The sequence below is a fragment of the Desmodus rotundus genome, chromosome 3, assembly GCF_022682495.2.
Source record: "Desmodus rotundus isolate HL8 chromosome 3, HLdesRot8A.1, whole genome shotgun sequence".
Lineage (NCBI taxonomy): Eukaryota > Metazoa > Chordata > Mammalia > Chiroptera > Phyllostomidae > Desmodus > Desmodus rotundus.
In genome coordinates this window covers 182,894,564-182,910,127 of record NC_071389.1, presented here as the reverse complement: position 1 = coordinate 182,910,127, position 15,564 = coordinate 182,894,564, and the positions used below count along the sequence as shown (strand labels likewise).

The window sequence follows — 15,564 nt, the reverse complement described above, 5'->3', positions numbered from 1 at the left end:
CACTAAATGCTTCGAACATAGTAAACATAGTAAGTGTTAGCCTTGGTAATGACAACGAAGACAAAGAAGGAGGAAGGGGAAGCAGGAGAAATGAAGGAACAGGAGGAGCAGAGGAAGAAGGAAGAGAAAGAGTAAGAGGTAAGAGAACCAGTTGTTAATATTCTCTAACATCATTAGACAGAAATGAGTACGGCCTCATTTCTGTCTCTATGTGACTGTGTTGTGTGTATGATTTGCATGTACTTTATAGATACATATGTCATATCCAATAGCATTAGTATTCTCATGTGTGTGATTCCAGACTGCGATGTCTTTAAAAATAGGAATAATGCATTATTCATTATTATATCACCAGCACCTAGAACAGTACCTAGCAAATATTCCCAAGTGCTATTAAATGAATTCATTGAACAACCCCCAAATCATCAGAACCAACCAAGGGAGAGCTCATACATATTCTAGATTCTCAAGAAAATGATGATAATAAATTTGGACAACAGAATTAAGTCCCTCTTCCAGTAACAAATTCCGCCTTCAGTAATTAAGGAATTAATTAAAGAAAAGTATATGTATAGTAGTCGGACCCATTTTGAAAAGGCAAGTCAGTGAAAAGGCCCAGGAGCTGCACATGCATTCAGAAGGCTTACCAGATTGATGGAATATTTAATAGTAAAAATAGACTCAGAACCTACTGCTATCTTTGGAGTCTTCAAAGACAGTGTATATATTTCCTGTGCAAGCAGCTCAGCTTGCTTCTATGAGAAACACACCTATGAGAAAGAAGCCTGAAAGGCAGAATCCTCCACAGTCTGGTCAGTTCGGATTCCAGAAGTAGAGCAGGGCTTGACACAGCATTGTAATATTTGTTGGCTGTCCACTGGATATAAGCCCATCTCACTAGAATGTAAGTTCACTTCGAAAATGGATCTTGTCTATCTTTTTCATCACTGTATCCCCAGCCCCTAGAACTTTATCTGGCATGTAGACACACAACAAATATTTGCTGACTGACTGACTTTCATTTAACTTTCCATTCATGGTGCCAAATATGGAACTGTTTTGAATAACCATAACATCAAAGGGCTAAAGGCAATCTAAGTTCATTACCATCACCATCACCAGCACCACCACCTGATGTCCCACACCTGCACTGCCCCAGAGTTCCCACCTCCAGGTGGCATCAGTGGACATGAAAAGTACTTGCTTAACCTGAAATGAAATCCATTTTGGTATAGCTCTAGTGCATGAATTCTAGTTATGCCTTCTGAAACAGCACAAGACCATTCGAACTCACTTTAAAAGTACAGCCTTCTGGGAATCTGAAAGCACCTGTGCCACCTGCCCTCTCCTCCAGTTCTGCCTCCTGGAGAGAGATCCCTGAGCACCTCTCTGACTGCCAGAACTGCACTTCCCTTTGCCCTCATGGTTAGTCTTCTACGGCTTTGCTCCAAGCTGCAAATGCCCTTTTGGAGTGTACGACTAGACCACAGTAAAATGACACTCTCCGTCCCTGGTCCTGGACACTACCCCTCTACCTCTGGGGTTGCTTTATTGCAGTGTTTATAGTTTTTGTTGTTGCTGTTGTCTTGTTGTCACTGTTTGCTCACCTTGCTGCCCCCGGGAACTGATATGGAATCAACAGTTATCAAAACTTGAGCTTTTTCACATCTGCTGCACAGTAACCCTATTGAGGATTTGTGCATTTGGCTTGTTGTGGTATGGAGGGTATGGGACGAAGCCAGGTATAAATTTCACTCCTGTAAATGCACATGTCTTTCACAAAGACCTCAGGGTTCCAGGAATCAGAAATTTCACATTTCAAAATAAAAATGGCTTTGGTTACCAGTTGTTTATGTTATTTTGGGATTTGGCCTCAGACAGCATAAGTGACCTTAAGTCATAGATTTTAGTGCCATAAGGGACCTTAAAAGTAACCTAATCGGACTCCACGGGGCTAAACTGCGGTGACCGAGGTGGACCTAGAGCTGGAATGCAGGCGTTCGGACTCCAGAGTGCAGAGGCATTCTTTGCACGACCCAGGGAACTAGACAAAGGGGAGGTCTTTTTTCTTTTTAAACAAAAAAACAGCCATCTCTTCACTTAGGGATCTGAAAAAACATCGTTCCTCTTAGGGTTCTAGACAACTGTTATTTGGATTTTTAAAATGAAAAGCCATTTCCAAAAAAACTACTTCTTAATTTGTTTTTGCCCTTAAAAGGTTAAATTATTTCTATTACTATTTTTAATTGATGGGATTTAAGCAGAACTGTTCTCTTCATAGAAAAGAACAAACTTTGAAAAAACAAATTTAAATTTAAAAGTAAATAAATAAAATGTAAAAGGAAATTAAAAACTGTTTTTAATCCTCACCCTTGACATGCTTATTCATTTTAGAGAGAGGGAAAGGGAAGGCAAGAGTGAAAGAAAGAGAAATATCAATGTGAGAGAAACATCAATCGGTTGCCTCTCATACACACCCAACGCCCAACCAGGGACCAAACCCGTAACCTAGGCATGTGTCCTGACCAGGAATCGAACCCACAACCTTTCAGTTTACTGGATGATGAGCCAACCAACTGAGCCACACCAGCTAGGGCTAAAAACGACTTTGAGTGCCTATATCACAAGCAGGAAAATTCAAATCGGAACAATGAAATCTCATTTGTTTTTTATCCATCAGATTGGCAAAGGTTGAAGAGAGTGTTAGTGTCATACTGGTAAAAGCATGGGTCAAAACACTATTGGTAGAAGAGATTTTTTGGCAATGTTCCTCTATTAAAAATTTTAAGATATCAAAAACATTAAAAAAATAAATCATTTACTATACTAACTCTTCATTTTAAAAAGGAGGAAGGAGGAAGAAGGAAAAGGAGGAGTGGGGGGAGGGTAGGCAGAGGAGGAGGGGAGAAGAAAAAGGGAAAGAGGAAGAAGGCAAGAAAGAGGAAGAAAAAGAAGAAAGAAGAACCAAATTACAGGGGGCCTGCAAAAGCATGGTTCAGATGTGGCGTGCACACAATTAACCAGTTCGCCCACAGGGTGGCAGTGCAGCACCACTGACAGCAGCCTCGGAGGCCAGCAGCAACAGGAAGCAAGTCAAAGTCTGGAGTGAAGTTCATGGAATGGAATGTGGAATAATTGGACAATCATTGTTCAAGCCACAAACTTCATAAATGAAACTGAAATCAACATTTTCTTAGAATGAAAAGCCTCTGCTGTATTTTTTAATGTTTGCCAAATGTTTTAAATGTCTGAGAAACTACAGAGTACACCATAAATGGCAGCAAAATTGTAGAACGTCTTTAGGAAGAGATTTTGGAAACCTGCCCTCCCTCCGTTCCCCAAGCTTACGCTGGTGCCCTCCCTAAATGCAAGTGCTGCTTCTCATCTGGGGAAGAGCCCCCAGCCAGTCTTGGTCTTCAGGGTGTCTTCAGGAATACAGAGTGATGTCAAAAATACTAACCCCTGCACACAGCTCCTCCATTTGACTGAGTCAAATTAGGATGGGCCTGACAAGATTACATTTAGTCAACAGACCTGCATTGTTCTAATGCTGCTGATAGGCAGTACAGTGTGGCGTTGGCTCTGGCCGCCGCTACACTTCTAACTAGATGTTTGCCATAGAGCTAATTAACCTTTCTGAGCCTTACCTCCTTCATCTATATACGATGGAAGCAGTAACAGCACCTTTTTCAAAGGGTTGCTGTGAGGATTAAATGAGATAATATATAAAAGTGCTTAGACACCTACCTGATAAACGATAGGCGCTCATTCAACAAATGATGATAGTGATGATGATGATGACAACAATAATGATAGTGTCTACCCCCTAAGACTATAATGAGTGTCATTATGTATGCAAAGCCCTTCACACAATACCTACCACAGAGTAGGGATTCAGTGACAATAACAAATGGTAGCAATAATGCCTGTATCTTACAGTAACAGGTTTCTATTTCTTTGGGGTGACACCTGGAAGCACCTGAGGATGTCCCATCTATTTCTCCTCTGTCTCATGCAATAATAGACGTGAACCCTAAAGCAGTTACAGAATCAGGGTCCTTCAGACCCAAGAAGACACAGATGTGGTTGGACCACCTCCCCTCAAAGAAGCAACTCACAAGCTGAAGGTTTAGAAATTTCTGGGTGAAAATTATTAACATTTTTTGAACTTATTATATTGAAAAAACAAAGAATTTCATCCCAGTCTTCAAATGCCAACTGTACAACCACCCACCACTCCGAAATTCTTGCACTCCAGCCTCCCCTCACTCCCATCCCACAAGACTGGGACCATAAAACTGTTCTCCTTCAGCCTTTATTTTGTCAGAGAGAAATTCAAGTTCTATGAGGAGGAGAGGAGATGTCTTATGCAGGATATAAATAAGAGATTATTTTAAATGATTATCATGTTAAAATTCTCTCGGCATTGACAAGCACAAATACGAACAGTTAAATTTTGGCAGACATCCCTGCCCTTCAGAGCTCTGGCACCCAGATGCTGTAGCAGACCAGACTATGATGGTTCTGTGGGCAGTGTTTGTTGCTACAGCAAGGGCAACAGGGGTAGGCAAATTCTTTCTAGGAAATCGGCTGGACCTGAACGTAGAACCACTAGAATAGTCTGTAGGCCAAACTTCCATTACACGTGAGACAGTCTCCCCTCATTTTAATTCACACTCAGAGAGCTGGCACGGTCTTGTTCAAGTCACTGACACTAGTAGAGCTTTTCAATACGAGGAACAAAACAGAGAGAAAACAAAATATTGCTATCCATTAAGCATGCAAGTATCTTTGCTTCCATTTTTAAGTGTCGTGAACTTTTAAGACACTTGGCTATGTTTTGAAAAAATAAGAAAAAAAACCTGTGTGATAAAGAATAAAGCATTAAAAAAAAGAATAAAGCAGTAATGTTTCAGGTTCCAGTAACAACTTGAGCATGGTCTCAACTGGAGTATCTTCTCCCTTCTTGGCCTACATGCAAATGACTAAAGAATGAGTACAGGGAGTGATTATGTCTTCTAGGGACAAAATTGCTACCAACACTGTAGGGAAGACAATAGAAGTCAGTAGAAGCCTCAAGCTAAAACCTAGCAGTGGATACTGGAGAGTGAGAATCTTATTATGAAATAAAGTCTCTTTACCCTCAGGTCATGACTGAACAGAGTTTAAACGTTCTTTCACCCTAATGAACACTAACATTCATTCATTCATTCATTCATTCATTCACTAGCATGTGAGCTGTAAGTAAAGTTCAACCTCTGCAAGAAAAATGAAGTCCAAGATCCAGAGTATGACATAAATAGGGTAGCCATAGTTTATCTCTCAAATCACAACACTTTTAAGAGTGAAAGCAGGCACCATGAACAATCACTCCAAGACAATGTATGAACCAGGGCTGTCCTGGGCAAGCCAGAATGGATGGTCAGCCTACCTAGGGATACAGTTGCCGGACGGATGTTCAGTATCAAGCTGACAAGTTATGACTACTCTCAGAGACCAATGGACAGTGGAGAACACCTATCAATTTTAAGAATGCTTTCTTCTCATTAATACTGTATTGTCTGCAATTTTACACTTGATCATATTAAGGTAAAACTAAAAATAGTAAGCCTATAATATATATTCACTAAATTTTCTTTGTTTAGCATTCAATGCCAACAAAAGTCTTAAGAAAAACAGGATATATGGGGAAGATATTTTGTCAGTAAATTTCATACCTTGGAAGACTGACCTATAATCATCAGTTTTCTGCAAATGGTGTAAATATAAATGGTACCTAGATGAAGAAAAAGATCATTAACATGTTTTACAGTCAAATGATGAGAATTTCATATTCCAATTGCTGTGGTTGAAGTCTTTTGTTCTCAAAATAAGCGATCCCATGAGAATTTCTGGTAATGATTAGAATTATAGTCATAATAATTTATTAGTATTTTGTAACCAAATCATTAAAAGAACTAATATGACCATATGTAAAATAGGTTGACACAGGAATCTTTTAGCCTCAACATATTTAAGTTTTGAAATATAGTGAACAAAAGAACATTTTTAGTAGCATAATTTGTGCACCCTGTGGTTTTAGTAATTCATATAAAATATTATTGCTGCCCATGGTTTCCTCATGGTTAAAAAACTAAAGATTTATCTCCAAATAAAATTATAATCCATATTTAATCAGCATGGCACAATACTCAACATGGAAACTCATAATAATGGAAAAGTCACAACACATAATAGGTTGCATTATATTCATTCACAGTCTCATAATCTTTATCCTGTTATTAAGGTATGTCCTATGAGCACCCTAATAAAAAACAGCATTTTCAATTCCTATTTAACATCGTTCAAGTCTGATTTTTTTCTCAGGCTATTAATTAAACAAGGCTAGAAGGCTGGAGGCTGGGTTGGGGAAGAGGGAACAACATCAGCATATCTCTTTCTAAGGACAAAGGACATCATCATGCTATAAACGTTACCAAAAGATGGTAACGAGCTTTAAAAAGGCATGTAATTGTAATGCAAGCGGTCTAATTATTTCCTATAAAACTTCTGATCTAAAATTCGTAACCATCAAAATTCAACAATTATGAATCCTATATTCACATTTAAGCTTTAGAAGCTTCTGAGAAAACAGCATCCACTTCAAGACACATCATTTGATTAAAATACACCTGAAAGAAAAATAAATATTAATTACAGAAATGAGTGACAAAAATATTGAAGAAAATCTTAAAAATGTTACGGTATAACACCATAAGCTTCATGGCGACTGCGACAGGCCCGTAAGGTTCGAGGACTGGGCGTTCTCATTGCGACTGCCCCCATGACATGGGGTTGTCTCCTTCACGTAAGATCCACCGGGAAGAAACAATTTGGCTCCTGACAGCTCAAGCCCAGCATTCTTATCTCAACCTGGCTTTGTCGACCTCTCTTTTTAACCTTTAAAAATTAAACTGTGTAACTGTGTTTCTTTTTTTTTTTAAGTCACCAAGTAAGGATACATACAGGAAAGGCATGTGACTCAGGTGTAGGCCAGGAGCCTGTATAAACATGTCAGTAACAGGAACTGGGGAATTTCAGGAGGCCTCGGGAGACTGCCCTCAAGAATGACAAGGGCCCTCTGTGTTTCAGAAATGTGCCTTTACCCTTAGCAGCCCTAGGGCGTCCTGACTGTAACAAACCTTACTTGATGGTTCGGGATCTCGGCATGGCTTTCGAATTCCCACTGCAGAAGTGTGAAGGGGACAGTGCTGGTACAGAATGCAACAGACTGAATCCTCACGACCTCAGGATATCCCGTTTTGTTTTTGACCAAATCTCTAATGTGAGTTTTTTGCCTTGCCACGTGACTCCTTTTCATCAAAGATGGCCATCACCAAAATAATCTGTATTTGAAGGTGTAAATTAGCTGGGTTCAGGTTAATTGAGAAATAAGGTGTTATGCAATACTCCTACACCCAGTCAGATTTTATGAAAGAACCAGGATCGGTTACGTATTTTAAGAAGCCAAGGATGTCCATACATGATAATCATTTAAAAGATAAGGAGTGTTCGGTTCTAACTGGAAAAACTAAATATATTTTGATGAAATGACTATCAATTTATTTTTTAAAGATTTTCTTTATTTATTTTTAGAGAGAGGGGAAAGGAGGGAGAAAGAGGTAGAGAAACATGGATTGGTTGACCCTCATAGGCAGCCAGACCAGGGACCAAACCCACAACCCAGGCATGTGCCCTGACAGGAAATTAAACCAGCAACCTTTCACTTTGCAGGACAATGCCCAACCAATTAAGCCATACCAGTCGGGGCCAGTTTATTTTTGGTTACCTAAAATACCAAGTTTTAAAACTACAGGATCTCTGCATTTGCTAGTCCTCCGGTTTTGGAATGCCCTTTCCCCACATATTCAGATGTTTCTTCAGGTCCTCCCTCAAATGTCATCTCACTGAGGCTTTCCCTGACCATTCTGTCTAAACTTGCAGCCCAGCCCAGCCCAGCCCGGGCCTGGCTCTCTCTACCCCTGCCTTGGCCTTATTTTTCTCTACTGTACAATCTGCCACAACCATTTAGTTCTGATTTATCATCTCTCTGGAGCAGAGTGTAACTATGAGCGCAGGCTTTTCATCTGTTGCCCACTTTTTTGTTTCTAGCAGTTAGAACAATGCCTGGCAATAAGTTTTGGATGAATTAATTAAAACAGGGACAGGAGTTAGTAAAATTATGTGTATTTCCCACCACCCAGCAATCCCACTCCTAGGCACAGATCCCAGATAATCCCACTCAGGTCTACAAAAGGACGAGTGCAAGGACACTCACTGCAGAATTATTTGCGTAGTTATAGAGGCAGGGCAAACCAGGCTCGAACCTAGGGGCGCGCACATATCTATAGAGCGTAAGTCAGTAGTCAGAGTTAACAAACTAGATTTACACACAGGAACCTGGCTAGATTCTAAAAACAAAATATTGAGCAGAATAATATTTAGGAAAAAGAATAAAATGTAGAACACAATACCACCTGTATGAAGAAAAAGCACACACCAAGACAAGGATGTAGAAGACACAGAAATCATTTAGTCTTTTTTTTTCTAAGAATACCGGGATTTTTGTGTGTGATCTTAAAAGAAGATCAGCGAGGGAGTCACGCTGCGTCATCCCTCCATCAGGCCAGGCCCCCGGCTGCAAGGCCCCACCCACGGGCCGGTCACCGCTTCCAGAGCACAGAACCTGTATTCCAGCTAGGCCCCCGCCAAGATGCCTGACTAGCTCAGGGGGCGAGGTGGCAGCAGCTACACTGGGAAACACAGATCCTCTTGAGGATGATCAAGCACAAAACTGACAATCACTGGGTTAAAAATTTCTTCCGAAGTCAGCCTCATCTCTGGCAGCAAATATAACTTTCAATCAAATCGTCAAAAAATTATTTGGGGAGAGAGAGGAAGGAAAAGGCTAGGGAGTGTATTTCAATTGTCATAGATGAGCTAAAATCCAATATGTTTTCTTTCAAGTTATTTTGTCCTGTTCTTATGCACATAGAATACACTCATTATTTTCCTTTTCAGAACATATTATCCAGAGAACAATAGCAAAGGACTCACTGCAACTTTTAATTGTAACATTAAAAAGAAATTGAATTTAAACTGTAGCACTTTAAAGAGAAAAGCAAATGCTACATTTTGATAGACAATATTCCATGAGACATATATACATAATGCATATACAGAGTGGGGCAAAAGTATGTTTACAGTTATGAAACACACGAAACACAGAGTTTATTCTTATATTATAATTTATTAATTTTTGTATTATTTTCCATACAAACTGTAAACCTACTTTAGCCCCACTCTGCATGCATATATGCATGTGCCCCATACAATGTATATATGTATATAAATATACTATGCACACACATACACATGCACAAAAGCTCCTTACTCAAAACCAAGTATGAGGAGAAGACTGATATGTAGAAAGCCACAGTCACTGGCCAAAGTATTTGAGAAGAGGACCAATAAATGAATGATGCTTAGAATCAATCTACCCTGCAGTGGTTCTTTGATTCTTCTCTGCTTATATTTACTATCAATTGTGGTCCCTGCTTTCTATATGCCTGAAATGGATTCTCTCCACATCCTCTAACCCTTCCTTGCACAAAAACCTCAAAGACATGCTTTTTAAGTTCCTGCTTATGAGGACAAATTAAAATGTAATAAAAGGATAAAAAACACATTCATCCTATTATGAAATAAATGTTTTAAATCACCAGGTAATCAAGTTAAAGTCAAACTTAGCACTTAAATAACTTTCTGAAAGACGCCATAGCAACTAAAATACACCAGTACGTACCGTTGAAGATAATCCAGCAGAGGTGCTCCTGTGGCAGAGCCACCTGCATGATGAGTCTTAAGGAGGACAAGATATCCAGACACTGGATCACGGATTCTTTATTCTGCAGGTTCGTGTCACTGTCACAGACCAGCTGGTACTTGCAAATATTTTTGCCACTTAAAGCATGAAACTGAAACACAATGGAAAATATAAATATGAATATAAAGTTTATGCAACTTAGAAAAGCTTTCCTTAAAATGTAAGAAACTAAAATGGAAACAGCTGTGCTTAATGAATGTAACAGATTACTATAGTGCTATAGACTGAATGTTTGTGTCCCCCAAATTCGTATGTTGAACCCTATCCCTCGTGTGATGGTATTAGAAGGTGGGGTCTTTGGGAGGTGACCAGGTCTCGAGAGCAGAGCCCTCATGAATGGGATGAGTACCCTTATAAAAGAGACCCCAGAGAGCTCCCTTATGCCTTCTGCCATCTGAGGACACAGCAAGAAGACAGTCACCTCTGAACCAGAAAGCAGGCCCTCACCAGACACCACACTTTCCAGCACCTTCATCTGAGACACCTCTGCCTCCAGAAAGTGAGAAGTAAATGTTTGTTGTTTAAGCCATCAGTCCATGAATTTTTTATAATAACCCTAATGGATTAAGACCTAGAAAGACATATGGTAAAACAGATTTCTTCGAAGCATCCATTTAATTAAGGTTACCTTTCCTTAATGAAAAAATTTCAAAAGCCCTCCAAAAAGTAAGAAACCCTGTTTCTAAGAATATGGAATTGAATCAATTTTGGAAACTCACAAAATGGCATTTCAACTTATTAATTCAGATATAATTAATTACCATTTACACAATTCATCTGGCAAATGTTTATAGAGCACGTCTATTTGCCACACTCTGCTAAGCAATAGGGACTCAAAGTTGAAGAACACACAGCGCTGGCTCTTGGCAAAGGGAAGGAATTGCAAGCATGAGCAACGTCAGGGATGCTCAGAGTAGTTGCCGCGGTCACCGCACTGAACATCTTTCATAAGGCTGGTTAAGGTTTAAGATAAAGACAGGTGGTGGTTCAGGGTCAGAACAGGAAGAGTGGTCCATGTCATTCCAAGGAATATAGACATTCGCCAAAGGACAAAGTCAAAGGACAGAGGAGTAAAATGGCTTGATTTACACATTAGAAATTAATTATGACCAGTGTGTGGAAGACAAAAGGCAGAGGGCAGGGCACAAAGCTACATGCAGGGAGGCTGGGAGAGATCAGAAGCCTCTGAGGAAGTCCAGATCTACCAGGGCCCTGAAAGGGCACCCTGGAATCGGGCATGAAGAAAAAGAAAAGATTTAAGTCCTTTCTGAGTCCATGGGATTTAATGGCCAGTTAGATGTGGGAGGTAAGAGGGAGGAAGTGGTCTGCAATGATTTCCTGCTTGGGTGACTGGCTGGAACCAATTATGGAGGAAAGATGACGAGTTCAGCTTGGGATATGTCGAGTTGCGATGTTTATGACATCACTGGGTAGATGTGGAGTTCAAAAGAGATATTTTGGCTAGAGTATGGATGAGTACTGTTAAAGCTATGGGAGTGGACAGTCTTAGTAATACAAATGGGCCTTATCTTCCACATAGATTTCCTGCTTGGACACATGTACACTATTTCTAGCCACCACGTAGTTGGTATCACAAAGGGAATGTGCTGAATGCATCTACATGTTGGAATAATTATTACCTTCTAAGTACTCTGTCTTTTAGAAACTGATAATGATACCTACATTTTTTCAAGTGTCAGGCCCTAGTCTAAATCTTTTATTATCTCACTAATCTCAAAACAACACTAAGAGGCAGGTCTTATTATTACTTCTGCTTTGCTGGTGAGGAAACTGCGGCACAAAGAAATTACAAAACCTTCTCCAAGATCCTGTCAACAGGCAGTGGCTCAGCAGCTCTCTGAACCCAGGCAGGGTGGGGCTGGAGACAACTCCTGCCAGCTCTGCCACGATGCTTCCCTATCGTGCACGCGGGTAAATACAGGTATCCTTAAATAACGTGATTAAGTTTGCATGAAACTTTGCTGTCGATATTTTGACAGTAAATCGTTCAGTATTACTGTCAAAATAGCTTCATCTATGATCTTTATGCACTTAAATCCAAGATCTATTTCTCTAACAAAACTTCTCAAGACCTCTAGTTCTGCGCTGTCAAGTTCCTACTGGACTAAAGTTTCAATCCTACTCATTTTATACAGGTCTACAGAGAATAAATATGGTGCCAGTGTCAGGCCAGAACCCGGAGCTTAGCGTATCTGTGCACCCATCACAGCAGTCCTGCTGGCTGGCACAGTCTTACGCCGTCACCACTGCTCTACCTCCTGCCTCCAGTCTTCTCCCCTCCAATCTAGTCCCTGTGCTGCTTCCAGGGTAATTCTGACTGCGTCACTTCATTCGGTCATCCAATCAGTAAAGTCTGACTGACGGTCTATTACAAGGCAGGCACTATTCTGGGCACTACAGTTAGGTTAGAGCAGTCCCTGTCCTCATGAAGCTCACATTCTAGATGGGAGACAGGAAATAAACACAAATGAAGATAGCTGGTGACAGTAAGCGATATAAAGAAAAATAAAGCAGAGAGTGCAGGACACCTGAAGGAAGTAACAGATGAGCCACACAGATATCTAAGATACAAGCTTCGTGGACAGTGGAGCTCACCAGGGCATGGGTGCTCAGCCAGGGAGGCCAGGTGAACGCAGGATAATGTAAAAGTACACAAGAGATGGCGGCCTGGGCCAGGGTGAGGGAGGAAGGGCCTTAAAAGTCCAAACTCCTAGGTTTTTCATTCAGCACTCTCCCCAGTGGGGTGCCAACTTACATGCACATATTGTCCAGTATTCCCATTCATACACCTATGATACAGCCAAAATCGAGTGGCTCAGTGTGCCCCCAGACATGCTTTGAGATTTTCTGCTTGTTAAACCACATATGTTTCCAAGGCCTTGAATAATCAGGTTCGGAATAACATAACTTTGGAGTCAGACTGACTGGGGCTCAAACACCAACTCTGTCCATTGCTCTAAGTGGGCTGCTTTGTTAGTCTCTAAGAAGCCTCAGTTTCCTCATCTGTAAAAAAGGAATAATAGTGCCCACCTTTTAAGACTATAAAGAGGCCGCAGATAACAATTCATATGCTGCATATGAAAGGGCCTAGCACATGGTAACTGCTCAACCACTGAATCAATGGTAGCGACTGACATAATAATGCTAGCATACCAGAAATAATGCATAAAATTTCATTTCAGAAGATCTATGTTTAATCTCCAGGGCCACTGTGTGATTAGCTTTCTTTTTCTCTTTTGTAAAATAAAAATAATAATAGTATCTAACTCACAAAGTTATTGTGAGGATCAAATGTGTTTTCAAAGCACCTTGCAAACTAAAAGCACCTTAGAAATATTAGTTCTTATAATAATAACTGTCTGGCGGATGAATGAGTGACTATAGTGATACAATCTCCAAAGCATCTTTACAAAGTTTAATAAGTGCACTTTCTTATGCAGCACTGAAAACATTTATTAAGCAACTTAGAGCACACAAGTAAATGCTTTGCTGAGCAAAGGAAAGACATTTAGAAGTTATTAACAAAAGGATATTTTGCATAGCTAATCATAAACTGTAGCTATTTTAGCTGCTTTCATCTTACTGTATGTGTAGCATTTTTGTCTCCAAAGCCTTTTGGAAAAAAGACAGTTTTGAATTGATGCACATCTGCTTTATTCTCATCAAAGTTGATACTGAACTGCTGCAGATATCTTCCATAGCACTGTAAAAGGGCCAGTTTATATTCCTGAAATAAAAAGAGCACTTGATGAAAATTTCAAAATATCATTTCACTTATTAAATTTTTTAAACTATTAAATTACGTTCCATAATTATTAAATCACATCGTTATTAAACTTAGGTACTACTTACATCATTTTTAATTGTATCAATCTTTATTATCACCATTATTACTACTACCATTATCACCATCATTTCCAAACACATATTATGTGACAGACACTACACTAAGCAATTCAAGCATATTGTTTCATTTATTTCTCTTCACAACAAACCTACTGTGAGACTAGACCGTCAAAGCCTCAAAGATGAGAATACCCCAAAACTCAACACTGCCATGAGGTGACCTGTCCACTCAGTCAGAGAGGCAGATGAGTCGTGTAACTAGCCTTGCTTCTCTGATACTTCCTAAGCTCCAAAAAAGAAAGAAGGAAATAAAGAGATGGGGAGAGGGGAGAAGGAGGGAGAAAAAGAGGGAAGGAGGAAGAAAAGGAGGGAAGGAGGGAGCAAGAGAAAAAAGAAGTGGGGAGAGAGGAAGAGAGAAAAAGAAAGAAAGAAGGGGGAGGGAAGGCCTGGATGAAGGAAAAACAGGGAGAAAGGGAGTGGAAAAAAGGAGGGAGGGAGAAAGGGAGGGAGGGAGGAAGGAAGGAGAGAGAGAATGGGGGGAGGGAAGAGGAGAAAAGAGAGAGGGATGAGGAGAAGAAGAGGAAGGGAGGGGAAGAAGAGGAAGGAGATAAATGAGCTGGCTCAAACTCTCTTTCATCTGTCAACAGTCTCTGAAGCTGCATCAGAACAAGAAGAAAAAGTCAAAGCTATTGTTAGTTATGATTCTGTTTATTCTAATTCGTGCTTATATTCCTATTACAAAGTCAAATGCCTCATTTCTGTAGCCCACGAGGCACAACTGATCTGGAGTTTCAGGGCGGTGGATATGAGTAGAGCTCTAAAATATGTGTCTGTTGCAACCCTTACTCAGCTTCCTCCCCTGTAACTGTCTCCAGGAAAAGCAACTGCCATGGGTATGAACTGCCTTTCAGGTTACCTAGTCCCTTGGGAGGCATCCACCGTCAAATGTTATTATGTTTCTATTTCTATTGACTTGTTTGTTACTGTTCACTAATTAATTCTGATTCTTTCTGTTCTCACTTGATTCATATAATGAATTCAGATCTAGGTTCCAAACAACAGTATTCCAACAAGATGATCTTTACAGTAACTAAAATTAAAATAAAGAGACTCTAGTACCAAAGTAACAAGTCAAGTTCATTTTTCAGGATTACAAAAACCTTTATCAGCCCACTGTCCCATCAGTGGAAAGTATTTAAAACATTTTCTTTGTTCCTTTAAGCAAATTTTAAAATATTCTATCTGGGCCTCTCTATCTGAAATACTCTAAATCCTTAGTCACTACCAACCATCCACTTGCTTTATCACTTTCTAACATGTTCTTTCTCCTCCTTCCCCCAATATTCACTCCACCCACCTGGATACTCCTTGACCTGAAACTGTTCTGTTATCATCAGCTTCCTATGTTGAGGAGAAGCATGAAAATGGAGAGGGTGCACTCTTCCAATTCTTGCCAAAACTGTTATTCCACTTAATGTAAGTATAGATCTCATCTGGGGTTTTTTTCCTGTAGTTTTCCAAACTCTGTATTTTCAAGTTTCTAAGAACCATAGTCCAATTACATGGAGCCAAGGATTCTCTAATTTTGGCAGCAGAAAATAGAACTTCGTTATGAAAGTTCCTTCATATCTTATCCTCTACTTGGTAAACTGCCCTCCCAAACCAAAAGGATCCAAGTCCAGAAAAGAGAAATGGAGGAAGAAAATGACGCTGAGAAACTGAAGACTGAGAAGACACTAAATAAGGCCCCTGTCTGGCCTATGACCACTTTG

At 40.0% G+C, this 15,564-nt stretch overlaps 1 protein-coding gene across 7 annotated transcripts in view; it reads right to left on the bottom strand.

Moving 5' to 3' along the window:
- CFAP54 (cilia and flagella associated protein 54) overlaps nt 1-15,564 on the bottom strand; it is a 245,242-nt gene that overhangs the window by 221,545 nt on the left and 8,133 nt on the right. For all 7 annotated transcript variants that reach the window (XM_053921909.2, XM_024579348.3, XM_053921907.2 and 4 more), the window contains exons 3-5: nt 13,530-13,673; nt 9,845-10,016; nt 5,718-5,776 (exon numbers count right to left, since the gene is read on the bottom strand). In XM_053921909.2, coding sequence (XP_053777884.1) covers nt 5,718-5,776; nt 9,845-10,016; nt 13,530-13,673 — 375 coding nt within the window. The remainder of the gene's footprint in view (nt 1-5,717; nt 5,777-9,844; nt 10,017-13,529; nt 13,674-15,564) is intronic.